This window comes from Grampus griseus (assembly GCF_964374135.1).
Source record: "Grampus griseus genome assembly, chromosome: 7".
NCBI lineage: Eukaryota > Metazoa > Chordata > Mammalia > Artiodactyla > Delphinidae > Grampus > Grampus griseus.
This window is the reverse complement of record NC_139001.1, coordinates 58,217,184-58,236,075: the sequence shown is the minus strand read 5'-3', so window position 1 is coordinate 58,236,075 and position 18,892 is coordinate 58,217,184. Positions and strand designations below refer to the sequence as shown.

The 18,892-nt window shown below is 36.3% G+C and overlaps 2 protein-coding genes across 4 annotated transcripts in view; one reads left to right on the top strand and one right to left on the bottom strand.

Moving 5' to 3' along the window:
* Positions 1-8,615, bottom strand: part of CIRSR (corepressor of RBPJ and splicing regulator) — a 39,823-nt gene extending 31,208 nt beyond the window's left edge. Inside the window, 2 exon segments of the mRNA XM_082658862.1 lie at positions 4,058-4,152; positions 8,471-8,615. Coding sequence (XP_082514988.1) covers positions 4,058-4,152; positions 8,471-8,542 — 167 coding nt within the window. The 5' untranslated portion in view covers positions 8,543-8,615.
* A 38-nt stretch (positions 8,616-8,653) lies between these two features.
* The window catches only part of SCRN3 (secernin 3), a 37,147-nt gene continuing 26,908 nt past the window's right edge, over positions 8,654-18,892 (top strand). For 2 of the 3 annotated variants that reach the window (XR_014296958.1, XM_082657721.1), the window contains exons 1-5: positions 8,654-8,736; positions 10,603-10,772; positions 13,034-13,215; positions 13,793-13,992; positions 16,656-16,868. Coding sequence is in view for 2 of the 3 variants with exons in the window: in XM_082657721.1 (XP_082513847.1) it covers positions 10,614-10,772; positions 13,034-13,215; positions 13,793-13,992; positions 16,656-16,868 (754 nt within the window). In the remaining variant the exon portion in view is untranslated. The remainder of the gene's footprint in view (positions 8,737-10,602; positions 10,773-13,033; positions 13,216-13,792; positions 13,993-16,655; positions 16,869-18,892) is intronic. The other variant, XM_082657722.1, reaches the window with a different exon arrangement.

Genomic DNA, 18,892 nt, shown 5'->3' with positions numbered 1-18,892 from the left:
TTTAGAAAAAAAGCTCTGCTACAAATTGAATCAACGGTCAAGTTAAAGCTTTAATTCATAAGATCCAAGTAAAGTACTGATTATAAAGAAGAAGGCTAAAGAGTGAACAGAATTTCCTCTTATTTGGAAAAGGCTATCACAAAGGATAGCCTACATGATTATAGTTCCTCACTTCTTATTCCCACTGGTGTTTACAAAGAATTGTAAAAGAAAAAGAGGGCAAAAGGATGACAGGATCTACCTCTATACAGTTGGATATTATTCAGCGATAAAAGGGAATGAACTACTGACACATGCTACAACATGGATGAACTTCAAAAACAGTGAAAAAAATGTTTTTAAAAATACATTTAAAATTTTTTAATTTTAAAATTTTACGTAATTATATTAAATGAAAGAAGCCAATCGCAAAAGACCACATATTGTATGATCCCATTTATATGACATTTCCAGAATAGGTGAATATATAGAGACAAATAAATTAGTGGTTACTTAGAGCTGAGAGGTATTAGGGGGCACAGGGTCTGGAAATGGGGAGTGACTGCTAATGGGTACAAGATTTCTTTTTCGGATGATGAAAATGTTCTGAAATGAATTATGGTGATGGCTCCAAATTCTATAAATACACTTAAAACCAACATATACTTTAAAGTATATAAATTATATTTTATATTAAATTAACACCATTTAAAAAAATGGACCACGTGAAAAGCTCAACATCACTAGTTATTAGGGAAATGTAAATTAAAACCATGAGATATCATGTTGTAGTCATTAGGATGCCTATTATCAAAAGAAAAAAAAAGAAGGAAAATAACAAATGTTGGCAAGGTTGTAGAAAAACTGCATTGCTGGTGGGAATGTAAAATGGTACAGTCCCTATGGAAAACTGTTGCGTGGTTCTTCAACAGCCAAACACAGAATTACCAGATGATCCAGCAATTCTACTCCTAGGTAATACCCAAAGGAACTGAAAATAGGGAGCTGAACAATATGTGTATGCCAATGTTTATAGCAACATTATTCAAAACAGCCAAATGGTAGAAGCAATTCAAGTGTCCACTGATGGATGAATGGGTAGACCAACTGTGGTATACACATACAATGGAATGTTATTTGGCCATAAAAAGGAATGAGCTGTGATACATGCTACAATATGGATGAATCTTGAACATGTTATACTAAGTGAAGTACGCCAGACACAAAAGGACAAATACTGTGTAATTCCACTTATATGGTATACCTAGAATAGGCAAATTCATAGAGACAGAAAGAAGAATAGTGTTTACCAGGGGCTGGAGGGAGGGGGAATGGAGTTATTGTTTAATGGGTATAGAGTTTCTATTTGGGGTAATGAAAAAAATTTTGGAAATAGACAGTGGTAATGGTACCAACACTGTGAATGTAATTAACGCCACTGAACTGCACACTTAAAAATGGCAAATTTTGTTTTATATATTCCCACCCCTGAAAAAGCATTTCATTTATATTGAAACAAAAATAACAAAATCAAAACTGGAATATCAATTTCATTTTGTGCAAAACTCAACAGGTATACAAAATAAAAGGAAAAGCTATGATATTGGCATTTCTGTTTTAACTTCAACTAAAAACCTGTACAGATTCTTTTTTTTTTTTGCTGTTGACTCTAAGCTGAGTGAAATGTACAGATTTTTGGGCATCCTTTTATTTGTCCAGTCAGAATAATAAATGTGATTGTCATCTTTAAAAAAATGTACATAGGGATCAATATCCACAAACATTAAGAAACATCTAGGACAGTTAAAAACTTAAAAGGGAAAAAAACAGAGTACTAAGGAACAGAACTGGCTATCAAGGACAATACTTTTGAATGAGAAAAAAAAGAAAAATGTAGCAAATCACTCCAAATACTCATAAATTTGCTTTTATATACTCATAAATTCAAACAAACAAACCTAAAAGCAATGAACACACCTAGTGTCCAGATCCTGGTATGTAAATATCTTTCTTCAATAAAAAGAACCAATAAAACTGCTCCAATGCTGGAGCAGGGAAAAATAAAAGACAAATTTTTGATGATCCTGTAGTGCCAGGAAGAACTTTTTTTTTTTTTTTTTTAAAAAGGATGGGGCATGTTAAATGGACATAGGAGTCAAGCTGACAGAGCAGGCAAAGGCCAAAACTGGAACAATTTGAGCAAAAAAATAAATAAGAGTATTAGATTATAACCGATTAAATAAATATCTGAGTCCAGGCTGATAGGAATAAATGATTAAATAAATAAGTGAGGGAAAAGGAAAAATCCTCTTTCCAGAAGAATTCAAATTAAACAATGTATAGGGACTGAAATAGAAAATCACTATTAGAATACCACAGTAATAACTGATGCAGGCAAGATCTATCAATGAATACTGACATCAGTGGGCAAAGTTAAGGATATGTGCATAGCTTCAAATATTTCCACCTCCACTATCTCTTCATTGGTGTAACTCAACTATATTGGCTGTTTCCTGAACATTCTCTCCATCTTCCCACCGTGATCATCTTTAATAAGCTTTTACTATATGTTAATCACAGTCTCTCAATGGTAGTGCTACTGACATTTTGGACTTGATCATTCTTTGAGTGCACTGTAGGCTGTTTTACAGCATCCCTAGAATCTACCCACTAGGTGCTGTTATCACCCAACCCCTGAGTTGCGACAATCAAAAAATGTGTCCAGGGACTTCCCTGGAGGTCCAGTAATTAAGAATACGCCTTCCAAAGCAGGGGACACAGGTTCTATCCCTGGTCGGGGAACTAAGATCCCACATGCCACAGGGCAACTAAACCTGTGTGCTCTAAACCCCGTGCACCACAACTAGAGAGCTGGCGAGCTGCAACTACTGAGTCTGCATGCTCTAGAGCCCACACGCCGGAACGAAAGATTCCACATGCTACAGTGAAGATCCTGCATGCCGCAACTAAGACCTGATGTGGCCAAAATAAATATTTCTTTTAAATTAAAAAAAATGTGTCCAAACATTGCCACATGTCTCCTAGGGGCAATAATGGCCCTCAGTTGAGAACCAAAGATCTAAATCCTTACCATTCTTCACAGTTCAGCTTAAATGTCACCTCTTTTATGAAGTCTTGTTATGCCAAATGGAATTATTTTCTTATGCTAGCATGCCACAGTTTTTATAAAGTGTGTTTTCAATCAGTTATTACCTTCAGCCTTGAACTATATGTATGTACATATCCCTTATTAGATTTTCTTGGGGGTAGAGAGAAACTATGCATCACAATTTTATAGGCCACTACAATACCATTTGTTGTCATACATGAAGTAGGCACTCAATAAAAGTTAATAAGATTAAATAAATTAGTGAGAAAAGTACTTAATTAAACTAAACATTTTATTTCTTTAATTTTGCTCTTGATATATTTTAAAGAGAGTATTTAGTAATAGTTTAGTATTACTTCGCTTAAGTTCCATGTTTTGATGAAATATATGACTGAGTGGAAGAGAAAATATGACCTATCTAACTAAAGCACCACTATTCATTTGCTTGATTAACCAAGAGAAATCAGCTTCAGTGTTAGACCTGCAAATACAAACATAAATGACAATAGCTAAAGGGCAGGTACTGTACCGTAGTAAACCAATGAAGAACTCTAGCTCTGATCCTGCCATTAACAGAACAATGACATGCAGGTCAAGTAGAGACACTTCAATTTACTTCTTGAAGCTGTCCTGTGCACCTTTTCATTTCAGTGTATGTTGAGGAAATATCTTTGTAAGAGGCCTCAGTAGTTCAAGTATAGACATTTATTTTTCTTCTAAGTTTTGTATAAGTTGGAACTTCTCTATAAACTGTATGTGGAGTCACATCAATCAATATTTTATGTGAATTATGGGTAAGGTTGGAAAAAGTGCCCATCTATCAATATAAGAGTAAAGACAGTTCACAGGGAATACAATCCTATCATTGGGGCATTCAATTCAATAAAGCTAATTTAATATATGATTCAGTAAAGGATATTCTCATGCAATTGACTATTCTGAAAACACCAGCATAGTGGAATTTCTTACCTATTATCATATGATTCTTGTTCTTTAAGATATTGTTGCATTAATTCTTCTTGTTTCTTCTTATCATATGATATTTTCTGTTCTGCCATCCATACCTAAATTAGTAAAGTACAAAACTTAAGTAGGAAGTTTGCTCTCTTTTATAATAAAATATAAAATGCTATTGTATATAGTTTACAACATCATCTATTTTGGTCATAATGTCATTATCACAAAACAACAGTTGAAAATCTGATTTGTGCTTTTATATAAGTCCTTAAATATAATCATTCAAAACAGCTAAACTTTCAGGCAAAAATGTCAAACTTGATAACCACGCTGAGCACTTGGGGTACAAATGCTTCTTGCATTCAATCCCTCTGTTGTTGTTTCAGAGATGAGAACAACCATCTCTCTACATGGAATATGTCTAGTCCAAAAAACATACAGGGCACAACCAGTAAGGTTAAATGGTGCCCATGGATGCCAGTGGGTGTCACTGACACCCCAAGAGAGGAGAAATGGAAGACAAATAGGAGAAAAAAAGGAAAGGAGATGAAAGGTAGTTGTAGAAAAAAGAGAAGAGACAAGAGAGGAATCAAAGAGATGCATCTGACGTCCTGCAGTTGCTCAAGGGCACCACCACCACAGGCTGAATGTGTCCCTGTGTGAAATTCTCAGAATCGTAGAAGTGGTGACGGTAAAAAGCCCACACAACTTATGCAGGATATTTAATCATGTTACTTCCAGGTTTAAAAGGTATCAGTGACTTCCCACCTCCTATAAAGTAAAGGACAAAATGTTTGATAACCATTCAACATAAACAGCAAGGCAAAACTTTCTCTCCCAACAAGCTAAGTTTTAGAAGGTAAATTCAAGGAAAAATATTTACACTGATAAAATTATAATTATTAAATGTAGGTGGGGGCAGGTAAGTGCGGGGAGAAGGATGGGGGACAAGACTGCCATTATTCAATTTTAGATGCAAAACAGTAGTTATCAGTATTTAATAGTGCTCAGATAGGAAGCTTCTATGGGCACCACAATCTGAGATTAATATGGAGATAAAAGCAAAAATAGCAATGAAAAGAGAACCCTTCAGGGACAGATATACCAGAAATTTCTTTTGGTATAAGTTTCTGAAAGTTTCTTCCACTGCCTTCATAACATAATATACATGCCATAACCAACATAACATTACCAATGTAATGTTATAGTAGAAGAAAAGTCTACACTTGGGATGGGCAGTAAAAGGCACATGTTTGGAATTTTCACTGTAGCTCAAAATGCAAATAGTTGCAATAGAAAAATGCAAGGTGTCATTGCCTGGTCAAATAATACATTAATAATAACATTCTAATGATTAACATATTCTAACAATAACTACCATTTATTTAAAGCTTTAGATTTTACAAAGTTATTTTACTAGTCTCAATTGCTCAAGAGCTTAAATACATGAATATTTATGATGAACTAGAATAAAAAGTAGTAAAACATATTCTTGCTTACAAAATGCTCAGAATCTGCTAATAGAAAATCATACTAACTTTTCTGTATGTTTAAGATATTTCATAATAAAAAAGACAGGAATTGTGTAAATAAACAGTAACAATATTTGGGCCTGGGCTGAGGGCAGGGGAGGGGGGTATATGGTGACTGTGTTTTTCATAACTTATGTTTTTATATGGTTGCATTTACGCCAATAAATCCTCAGCTGGGAAAAAAAATAGTAACAATAAAAATTGATATTTGGAACAGAGTATGTTCAACATGAAGAAATAGAACAAGACAGTGTTCTAGGGGGCAAGGAAGAAGGCTGGTATAATGGAATGCTTTATAGCCAAGTTTTGGTTTTTAGAAGTTCTTTATTTTTTAAATGAAGTAACTATATTCACAGGTAGCCAGTATTATTCCTGTTTTGTATATCTTTCCAAAGATGTTCACATGGACATACACATAATATACATAATATAATATACACACATGCATTTTTTGGTCACTCTTTTCATAAATGGTAACATATACAGCATATATATACAATATGCTGTACACAAATATGTATAAAATAAAATTCTATACCATGAAGATCATTCCCAGATCAGTAAACAAAATGCTTTCTTGTTTCCTGGGGGATGGGGTGCTGAAGAATATCATTCTTTTGTGGGGCTACACCACCATTCATTTAACCAATCTCCTGCTGTACTGATGGGCATTAAGAAATTTCCAATCTTTTACTATTACAAACTCAGCTGCAATAAATAACCCTGTTACACAAGTAGCTTCATACATGTTAAACAGGATTTTGAAGCGGATCAAAATTTTGCCAAGGGAAAAACAGGGTAAGATATTATCAGCAGAGGGAACAACTCAGACAAAGATCCAGAAGTGTAAAACAGGAATTAAGTAGCTTAATTTTACCGGAGTATAAAATCTATGGTGGGAGAATAGCAGTAAGGCATGAAGAAGGAAAAATAAACTGGAGCCTGGTTACCTGGACTTAATCCTGTAGTGTTTTAATAAGGAGCTAGAAGAAATCAGAGTTGTGCTCTAAAATGACTACTCTATGGAAACACCCAAATATTCATCAAATGATGGATAAATAAAATGTGCTATATCCATATAATGGAATTATTCAGCAATAAAAAGGAATGTAATACTGATACATTCTACAACATGAACTCTGAAACATTACGCTAAGTGAAAGAAGGCAGTCACAAAAAAATAACATATTGCATGATTCCATTTATATGAAATGTCGAGAATAGGCAAATCCACAGAAACAAAAAGCAGATTAGTGGTTGACTAGGGCTGGGGAGGGGGAAGGATTAAGGACAAATGGGGAGTGACTGTTAATAGATATGGGTTTGGGGGGGGCGTGATGAAAATCTTTTAGAACTTTTGTGGTGATGATAAAATTCATAAATATACTGAAAACTACTGAATTGTACACTTTAAATGGGTGATTGTATGGTTTGTGAATTATACCTCAATAAAATTGCTAAATAAAAAAATAATTATTCTGATGGCTAGATGGGTAGAGAATGGATTTGAGAGGGGTCAAGACTGGCAGCAGAAAAACCAGTTAGGAAATATAACTGTCTAGGTGAAAGATGATGAGGGTCTAAGCTAAGATACAGGCAGTAGTGACAAGGAGGAGAGATGGATTCAACAGATATCTGAGAGGTAAGACCAATAGAATTTATTAGCTGACAAGATAAAGGAGTGATGGGAAAGGACGAATCCTGAGTCTCTGGCCTGGGTGACTGGATGAAGGGTTGTGTTACTACCTGTATTTCCTACTGATATAAGAACAGGAAGTATAAAAAGAAGAGCAGATTTAGGATAAAAGGTAAGTTCCATTTCAAATATGCTGAGTTTGAGATGCCTGTAGGATATCAAGATGAAACTGGCTAGTATATAGCTGTCTTCAGGTGCCTCCAGCTAAGGGGAAAGATCTCACACTGTAGATTTGAGAGTCAGGAGTAAATAAGGGGTGGTTAAAACTATAAAATTGGCTGTGATTGTTTGGGAAAGCATACAGAGTAAGCAAGACATGGGCCAGGGATGAAACTCTTGTTACCACCTGTATTTTAGGAGCAGGCTAAGGATAAGGGTGTGTGTAGGGGCAATTAACATTTTATTGAGCACTCACTCTATGTGTTGGGCAGAGTGCTAGGTGGTGGTACTTATTTCAAAGTCTACCTACACCATCTTATTTAGTCCTCAAAACAATTTTCACAAGTCAAGGCAACTGATACTAATCATTCTTAACTTATAGATTAGGACACTGAGGATCAGGGACATTAAATATTTTGTGTAAGGTCTCAGGGCTAAAAGTGACTGTGCTGGAAAAATAGAATCTAGGTCTGGTTTCAATGCTCATACTCCTCCTGCCTCACCATTCTGCTTTCCACTACTATAATACTCAACTCAGTTTTTCTGTACTGGACATAGTAGACCTGTAAGTGGTTATTTAAAAAGCCAAAGTTCAATGAGGTCACCAGACAGACGGTACATGATCAAGTGGGATAAAAAGAGTAAGCAAGGTGTGGCTTTATTTCCCTTTTAAGATCTATCTTAAATAGACAGGGAGTCTTCTTTGTACAGGACAGCAGAGCTCAGAAGCCGTGATCTCTGGGATTCGAAAAGTCAACATCAGAATCTGCTGCGGGAAGTTATGAGGAAGCCGGTTATCGGTCTTCATATCTTAAAGATTTACATTCTAGCTGACAAAACCGAAAGAGCACACAGAGCCGCCCGTCTCCTGGCTGATGTACAACAGAATAAACGAGGGCCAGCGGAGAAGGGACGAGAACGCCAGGGCTTTAGGCATGGAGAAGAGGCGACTGTCCCAGGGATCCCAGAGACTCCACCACTCTCACCTCCAGGAACCCCTGGGAACCCAGGCGCCAAGGGCCTGCTCCCCGTACTCACTTTCTTGATGTTGGATTTGGAGGCAGGATGAAAGTCCTTCTTGCACATGAAATTGGCGAAGGATTTTCCCATTTTGGAGCCTGAGCTGGGGAAGGCAGCCGCTAGATCTGAGAGCAGCGTAAACAAACTCGGCTGCCTAACCGGAACTGCGCCTCCCGTGGCAGAGGGAACTTCCGGGGTCAAAAGGGACAGCTTCCGGCAATTAGCGCCTGTGGTGCTCCCTCTTCGCCCCTTCCTCCTTTCACTTTGGGCCCCTCGGAGGCCAGGTGAGGGGCGTGCACGGGGGTGGGGCGAGCATAGTAGTTGTTGGAAGCGGGAAGTCGGGAACTGCGGCGCGACGGCGCCGAGGGGCTCCTGGGAGCGGCTGCTGGGAGGGGCTCCTGGGGGGGGGGGCTGCAGGGAGGGGCTCCTGGGAGGGGTCCGGGCCGCGGCGCGGGCTGCGGTTTGGGTGCAGCCAGTTTGGGTGAGGAGTGCGGGCTGGGTGGCGGCTTTTCTGCAAGGAGGTGCTTGAAGTCCGAGCCCTTTACTCTGTGAACTCCATTTCGAGTTGCATAAACTTTTCTAAACCAACTTTTTCCGTCTGTGTTACATCTGTGTTACAAATTCTTGCCCTAACTGTAGCACGTTTGTGAGGATCAAACGATGTGATGTTTCTGAAACCGCTTGGTGAACTAAAACATATAAAGTAGAATGTCAACTCCAAAGGAGCGAGGACTCTATTTTGTTACCAGTACGGTGCCTGGTGCAGAAAGATATTTATGAACATTTGTTAAATGACGAATACATTTTAGGAGTTAGTAAAGGCTCTCAAGGCTTCCCCTCCTAAATGGGGTAGGTGTCTTACTAACTAGGTGGCATGTTTCCTTAGCTTTCCTTATTACCGCAGTTAGCTTAGATCACCTAGTGAAGCTTGATGGCTCTTCACGGTTTTGAGTGGATGTGGCTGTAGGGGATCCACCAACCAAATCCTCTCGCGGGAGGGGGTGAGCGTGATGTCAAGAATAAGCCTTTTGTAAGAAATTGACTCTTCTGATGAATAATAATAACAGCTTTAAGTGGTATGTTCTAAGAACTGAAAAACGGTTTACACACTGTCTTATTAAATTCTCCTAACAGCCCCCAAGATATTTACCGATGAGGCAGGAGACTTAGAGATTAAATAGCCTGCCAAAGTTAGGTAGTGGTGGAATTAGTTTTGGAACACAAATAGAAGGCGATCTAGGATATAAAGGTTGAAATTCACACGGAAAAGAACAGAAGCAATGGTGACCGCTCTTTTTCCATCATTGAGGAAAATAGAAAAACCCTTAGGTGTTTCAGGCTGAAGTTGTTTCTTTCTTACTTGAGTCATTTTGTTTTCTTTTGAATGAATCATTTATTACATTTAAATCTGAAACTCTAAAACAATGTGCCATTCTGGAAGCAAACAAATTCGACTAAATTGAGGATTTAAGATTTTCCAAATTACAAATGAAGACATGATCTTGATATTAAATTATACAATCAGGATTCACAAGTTGAATGTGAACGTCTTCCTGGAAATAACAACAATTTGGAATTTTATTGACATGTTTTTGTATTTGTCTGATTCAGTGAGTCTGTTTCAAAATTTCAGTCTTATTAGTATTGTAACCAGTTCAAAAGAGACCCTGTCTTCCCATCTTTGAGGAAACACTGGGTATATAATACTGTGACTTTTCTATAAGTGCCAGTGATGAGAATACAAAGATTAATAAGACATACTCTCAGCTCTCAAGGATCTCACTGTCCACTAAGAAGACATATATACACAAATATAGTCTTTATAACAGTAGAGCTAGGTACAGGTGTTCCCAAATATGGAAATAGTGAAAGGAGATTCAAGGAAGACTTCAGGAGAGAAAGAGCTTAGAGACTAAATTTGACCTATAGACTAGAAGAAGGTACTTGTCATTCCTATTTTCTTACTAAATCTTGTAGTACTAGATTCATTCCCAAGTCATTTTCTCACTGATACGAAATTTGAAACTTTAATGAATATCCTATGTTAGATATGGCAGTAATATTCCCTGGTCATCAAGTAAAACTCTTTGTTTTGTATATACTAAAAATGCTTTTCTCTTTTTATTTTGAATCTTCCATATGATTTTTAGTTTAAAAAAAAATGGAACCTTGTTCCTGTGACACTTTTGTGGCACTACCTCCAGCAACAGTTAATAACAGGATTATTTTTGGAAAAAATTCAGATAGACCCTGTGATGAAGTACAGGAGGTAGTTTATTTTCCTGCTGCAGTTCATGACAATCTGAAGGAACATCTTAAGGTAGGTGAAATGCATGTTTTGTTAGCAATATTTTTCTTTAAAAATATCATAAACAGGTTTTTAAAAATCATTAGCCATTTGGCAGAGGCTATAGAAGTTAAAATTTTAATTTGAAAAATAATTTGAATCAGAACTAGACTTCTGGTCTTTAATTTCAATGATTTGGAGGAAACTGAAATAACAATAATAAGAATTGTTAATTCTTTGATCAGATATTTGAATGCTTACCATATGCAAGCACGTCGAATAGGGCAAAGCCTGCTGTCAAGACTAGTTCTGTCTTCCAGGAGCTTAGAGTCTAGTAGAGGAATAGGATGTGTATGTAACTAACCGCATTGTAAAAAAGGATGGTTTAAATGCTAAATTTAAGTAAGGGCAACAAGTTGTGACATCAGTGGAGAAGCAAGTAATTCAGACTAGGAATTAAGGAAGGCTTCACCAGGAGTTGGGCTTTCAGCTGGAGTTTGATGGGCAAAAAGGATTTTGATTGGTGTAGAATAGGAAAAATCATTCCAGACTCTGGAAGTAACAGTTTTATCATCGAAAAAGGTTTTTGGATCCAGTGGTAACACTATCAACACTATACACTTTATGCAGTCACTTGATAGTATACAGGTCAATTAAAGGACCCTTTAAATTTTTTATTTAAAAAATCCATTTAGCATGGAACTTAAAGTAAAAATTTCATACTATGCTTTTATTCCTAAGTTATATAGTTTTTAGATTCCATTTTATTGATATTCTAATACAAAAATATATTAAATATTAGACATTTTATGTATACAGTTGTTTCTCCACATCTGTGGGGGATTGGTTCCAGGAGCCCCTAGGATATCAAAATCCTTTGATGCTTAAGTCCCTTATATAAAATAGCATATAAATGCATATAACCTATGCACATCCTCCCGTAAACTTTAAATTATCTCTAGATTATTTATAGTACAATGTGAATGGTATGTAAATAGTTGTAAATACAATGTAAATGCTGTCTAAATAGTTGCCAGCAAATGTCAAATTCAAGTTTTGCTTTTTGGAACTTTCTGGAATGTTTTTTCTTTTCCTGAATAGTTTCAATCTGTGGTTGAATCTGTGGACGTGGAACCTGTGTGTGTGGAGGGCTGACTTTACTAGGCCAGTTTTTTTCTTTTGCTGAGATTATTTATTCATCTTGGGTCCATTTCTTTTTTTTATTATTTTTTATTTATTTGGTTGCACCAGGTCTTAGTTGCGGTAGGCAGGCTTCTTAGTTGCAGCTCAACAGCTCCTTAGTTGAGGCACGTGGGCGCCTTAGTTGTGGCGTGTGAACTCTTAGTTGTGGCATGCATGTGGGATCTAGTTCCCTGACCAGGGATCAAACCCAGGCCCCCTGCACTGGGAACATGGAGTCTTATACACTGCGCCACCAGGAAAGTCCCTTGGATCCATTTGTATTTTATCTCTTCATATTTAAGTCTCACCTATCCTCTAAGCCAGTGGTTCTTATTCTTTTCACTGCTGTGGATATACTCGATGATTCCCACATGTGACATGGGCATCTATATATTTAAGGGCTACCATATGGAACTTACATCACCAATCAAGAAACACTGGACATTGAGTTTGAGATCTGTTTCCTTACACTTCAACTCAGATACATCTTTCTCTACAAAATGTTTCAAGATTCCAGCTTCCCTGGTGGCGCAGTGGTTGAGAGTCCGCCTGCCGATGCAGGGGACACGGGTTCGTGCCCCGGTCCAGGAAGATCCCACATTCCGCGGAGCAGCTAGGCCCGTGAGCCATGGCCGCTGAGCCTGCGCTCCGCAACGGGAGAGGCCACAACAGTGAGAGGCCCGCGTACCGCAACAAAACAAAACAAAACAAAACAAAATGTTTCAAGATTCCACAGCTAGAAACTATCCCTTTCCTGAGCTTCCATTAGCACCCCATCTTCACTTTTCTTCATAGTCTTTATACTTTATATTTCATTGTATCTTAGGTAATGTAGAAGTCTTAGTTTCTTGACAGCAAGATCTGCATCTGATTCATCTTTGAAACCAATATATCTCTTAGCAGTGTTTTATCGTAGGAGATGCTTAGCAAATATCTGAATGAATAAATGCTCTAGGGACAATGTTTTAAGTGTAATGCCTCTATTATTGAAATTTTCAATTTAGTTATAATCTTTTTCATAATCGTCATGTCTTCTGATGGATTTTAAGATTCTAGACTTTGATAACTTTTCTTTTTTGGTTTTATTGTTATTGTTATGACTTCCTCTACAGTGTACTTACATAGAAATTGATCAAGTTCCTGAAACATATGCTGTTGTCCTTAGTCGCCCAGCTTGGTTATGGGGGGCAGAAATGGGAGCCAATGAGCATGGAGTTTGCATTGGGAATGAAGCTGTATGGGGAAGAGAAGAAGTTTGTGATGAAGAGGCACTACTGGGCATGGACCTTGTCAGGTTATTTTTTTGTTATATTTTTGCACTGTAGAACTTGTCTAAATTTAAAATTTGTTGTTAACTCTTAACATGTTTTTATCTTCCCTTTTTTTTCATTTTTTGGACTTTGATACTTTAGTTTGTGTTAAAAATGCTTCAGAATACAGGCATTAAATTTCAAGACTCTCAAATATCATTAATTAGGAGAAGGGAAGGAGTTGAAAATTATGATTCATTGGAAGTACCTAACTTACTTTATCAGACTGTAACTAATTCTCACAGTCACCTTGTGGGGTATTATTATTATCCTAATTTTACAGATGAGATACCTAAGGTTCTGAGATAAAGTGATTTGCCATTAAACTACCAAGTTGGAATTTAAACGATGATCTTTTTGACTCCAGATCTTTGTTTTCATGATTCCAAACTGACTTCACTACTTCACAAGGAATAGTTTAGAAGTTGGATTTCAGTGTATCTGTTAACTTGAAAGGATTTTTACTTGGAATATAAACACAAAATCTCATGTGCATGAAATTATTTAAGAAACATAATGGAAATTTATTTTAATCTGAGAACTTTAATATTTTTATTTTAGACTTGGTCTTGAAAGAGCTGATACAGCTGAAAAAGCCCTCAATGTCATTGTTGATTTATTAGAAAAGTATGGCCAGGGTGGAAATTGTTCAGAGGGCAAGATGGTATTTAGCTATCACAACAGTTTCCTGATAGCTGATAGGAATGAGGCCTGGGTTCTGGAGACTGCAGGGAAGTACTGGGCAGCAGAAAAAGTACAAGGTATGGACAACTTTTCATGATTTAATTTGTTTTACAATTAATAAAAAACCTCTTAGTTGCATTTAATTGTTTTTCGAGATTTATACTCCAGTGCAATGAAGTCGAAAACTGAAGGGGAAATGAAAAAATTTGAAAGAACATACATTGAAAGAGCACTATAAAGGGCTTTCTTGAAAAAGAGGAAAAGGTGGTGTTATCTCTTTTTAATATATATGATATTAATTTCATATAACCTGTATACATTTTCTGTGCAGTAGCTCTTGGCTGTTTTATCGTACTTTTTCACTTTTTTTAAACCCCTCCCCTTTTTCACTTTTTTATGAAGTGAAACCATTTCTTTACCATTTTTTCCTGTTTTAACTTTGGGCTGAACTCCAAAATTTTATCATGTGTGGATATGGAGGTGAGGACAGGGTAGTGTTATTGGGGATTGGTGACTGTGGGTTTAGTCGTTAGAAAGAATATATTGATACAATAGTAAAGTATAAAAATTTGATGTCATTGAGTAAATAACACAGTTGATTGTTTTAGAATGCTTTGCTTTTTTTCCCCTTGATTTCTTTGTAACCATACATTCCTCTCATTTTTCAAGTGAGGAGATCCAGAGATATGAAGTGATTTACTCAAAGCAGTGAATGAGAGACTTAGAATTTAAATCTTTCTATCCTGACTCTCAGTTCAGTATTCTTTCACTAGAGTACAACCTTGTGCTTAAGCATGATCATGTACTTCTTGTGTAATTACCTCCTGCATCTGATAGTTTTACAGGGGGGATAAGATACACATGTGAAAATATTAAATGGCAAGTGAATAACACACACACATATATGCAATGAACCTTGAGAGAAAGGAAAAGTCATCGTGAGCTGGAGAAATTTGGGAAGTCTTCATGAAGATAGCCTTGAGCTTTGGAGGATTTGGATGTTATTTTTCAAAACAGGTCATTGACAGTTGTTTTGATGGACATTTTATTTTATATTTTGCATGTATGTTTATTAATACACAAAACTGAATTTAGACTCTTTTTATTATTGTGATAATTGGCCTGATTATACCATTAATTACTTTTTATTTTGTCAAGTGTGCTACATCCAAGAGAAAAACAAATTCTGTTGAAAAAGATAGCCCCACCGAGCCATCCAAAACAAACACCTTCACTGAGTCTGATTATCCAATTGTAGATTAACTTTGCCAACTTGTTTCTCTTCCTATTACTAAATTAGCCCAAGAACTAAGTAGTTTAACTATAGGGAATTATCTACTCATGGAAAATTCCTCTTCTCTTTGATTCTATCATGACTTAAGTCTATTTTTGTAGTGAGAATATCCCAAGTATGATTTCATTAGAGTAATTAAATTGATTTCTACTTGGCAGACTATCATTCTAAATCTGTTTTAAAATGTTATTAATTTTCATTTATCATGATCTACTTCATTTATTCTGATCTGTTTAGAACAGACTTTTATTGTTTCTTCTGTTTTGTATTTTAGTTGAAAATTTTGTTATAACTTAGTGCCATGATATTTTTAGAAGCCTTATATTTCTGTTCTAAACTTACTTATGACTATTTTTTAAACAGTAATTCATATAAAAGACTAATATCTAGAATATATAAAGAACTGTCAAAACTCAACAGTAAAAAGACAAATGACATGAAGAGACATTTCCCCTAAAAGGATATACGATGTCACAAAAGCACATGAAATGATGTTCACCGTCATTAGCCATTAGGGAAATGCAAACTAAAACCACAATGAGATACCACTCTACCTCTATCAGAATGGCTAAAAATTTTTAAATGACATTCCCAAATGCTAGTGAGAATCTGTAGGATGGTACATTGCTAATAAGAATGTACAGTCACTCTGGAAAACAGTTTGGCAGTTAAAAAAAACCTTAATATGCAACTATTATACAGTGTAGCAATAGCAATCTTATGCATTTATCCCAGAGAAATAAAACTTAAATGCACACAAAAACCTGTACATGAATTTTTAGAGCAGCTTTTCCCATGATACCAAAAACTGGAAACAACCTAGCTGTCCTTTAACTTGTGAATGTTTAAACAAACCATAGAATGTCTATAACATGGAATACTAGTCAGCAATAAAAAGGAATGAATTGTTGATACATACAATAACCTGGAATAATCTTTAGGGAATTAAACTGAGTAAAAAAAGCCTAAAGATTGTATATTGTATGATTCCATTTATATGATTTTCTGGAAATGACAGTTATAGAAATGGATAACAGATGGTTGCCTGGGGTTAATGAAGGGGTGGGCATGGGAGATAAGTGGGTGTGGCTATAAAAGGGCAATACGAGTGATCCTTGTGATATTCTGTACCTTGACAGTATAAATACCAGTATTTTGGTTGTGATATTATGCAAAATGTTACCATTTGGGGAGACAGTGTAAAGGTGCATAGCTCTCTCTTTAATTCTTACCACTACATGTGAATCCATAATTACCTCAAAATAAAAAGTTTAATTTTAAAAAGTAATTTATTTATTTGAGTATGTAATAAATAGATGCACATGGTACAACATTTAGAAGCCTATATTTACATTGAAATAATGATTAAGGATCATAATGTACAGAGATAGATATATTACATTAAATATGACTTTTCTTCTCCCTTCCTCTCTTCTTTGAAAATAGAGGGAGTTCGTAATATTTCTAATCAGCTTTCTATAACAACCAAGATTGATCGGGAACACCCAGACATGAGAAGCTATGCTAAGCAGAAAGGTTGGTGGGATGGTAAAAAGGAGTTTGATTTTGCTGCAACATACTCTTATCTTGACACAACCAAGATGATGACTTCTCCAGGCAGATACTGTGAAGGCTACAAGCTTCTGAATAAACATAAAGGTAATTTTAAATAATATTAGAATGAAAATGGTATTTCGTGTAAATATAATGTGGGCATAATAAAGTTTGTTTTTTGAAAAAATATTCTAAGTAAGATATAGTTTTATTAAAACTGAAAACGGGGAATTCCCTGGTGGTCCAGTGGTTGGGACTCCGTGCTTCCACTACAGGGGGCACGGGTTCGATTCTTGGTCGGCGAACTAGGATCCCACAGGCCGTGTGGCACAGCCAAAGGGGAAAAAAAAGAAAAGAAAACTGAAAACATTGTGATACTGTAAGCTGTTTTTTTTTGCGGTACGCGGGCCTCTCACTGTTGCGGCCTCTCCCATTGCGGAGCACAGGCTCCGGACGCGCAGGCTCAGCGGCCATGGCTCACAGGCCTAGCCGCTCCATGGCATGTGGGATCTTCCCAGACCGGGGCATGAACCCACGTCCCCTGCATCGGCAGGCAGACTCTCAACCACTGCGCCACCAGGGAAGCCCCTGTAAGCTGTTTCTTGAGATGAGTGAAGTGCTATATAATTGTGAGATGGTAATAATTCTTTCTGAAAGACAAGTTCAGATTTGCAATCCTCAAACCCTTTTTTCAGTTCTTAGTAATATTCTTAAAGCCAAATTTGGATTACTTTTCTTCTCAGAGTTCATTGGAACATGGAGATGGTTTTCTTTGACTATTGCTGCTGCTTCTTTCATTTATCTTTTGATAGTACCCTTATTGGTTATTTTCTAATTTCAAAAGTTATATCTATAACTTGTCAAGAAGACAAACTGAGCAGATATAAGAATTCTCCCTTTCCACTCTTAAACTCTAGAAATGTTGAATAACATATTTAAACATTAAGGACATATATAGATAGGTTTAAAGACAAGAAGAGGAAATCACTAGGTACCAAAAATGAAGAGAGAACCCATAGTGTCAGCAAGATTTGAGGTGTCTCTTCTCCATACAGTCCTCCTTCTCTCTGTGTCAAAGGGGAGATTGTGGACCACATATCATTCTTAGAGGCTAGTTTTAACATCCATGAGAATGTAGGTGCCTAGCTGAAAGACCTATTTGGGGAGCAGGAAATGGACTAGTTACTAAAATTAGTACTCTGCTCCATGCCCAGAGTCCCAGCCTGGAATTGAGCTGTCTGCTGTCCCAGGCTCTGGGTCAGTACATTCTCTTGTGAGTGACTGAACTCTGAGCTACCTGTATTTTGTAAACTCAGCTAAGGCTACCTGTGCTGTGTTGAGAAACAAAGTGGTTTGGAACCTGCGAAATACAGGTATGCAGAATTCCAGCATACCTGTATCTCTATGAATGTATGACAGATATTCAGATTTTACTCAAATTTCCCATCCAGATGAGAAATCTGCTATAATGAATCTTCATGTAACTGCCATTAAAAACATGGACATTCAGATAAAAGGATGTAGTTTCTACATTTATTATGGATAGTTTCTATTATTATGTCCTCAAGTTCATTGATCTTTTCTTCTGCATTATCTAATATGCTGTTAATCTCAGTAATATTTTCATTTCAGTTATTATATTTTTCATCTCTACATGTTCTAGTTGGTTCTTTTTGTATATCTGTCATTTCTGTATTCATTACCTTCATGTTTTTCTTTAAATCCTTGAGCATATTTAGCAGACAGCTGTTTTATAATAGTTGTTTTAACATCCTTGTCTTCTAACTCCATTATCTCTGTAATTTCTGTGTCTGTTTCTGTTGATTTGATTTTCTTCTGGTTTTGGGTCACATTTTCCTGCTTATTTGTATGTTTAATAATTTTTGATTAGATGATGGACATTGCAGATTTTAATCGTTGAGTTCTGGATTTTGTTTTATTCCTTTAATGAGTGTTGAACTTTGTTTTTTTTTTTTTTTGGACTTTGTTTTATCAGTTAATTTCATTATTTAGGGAACAGTTTCATCTCTTTTAGGCCTGTTTGCTTTTCTAGGGTAGCTCTAGAGTAGCTATTATACCAGGGCTAGTTTAGTCCCACTAAAGGCATGTGATCCTTCTGGGACCTCTGC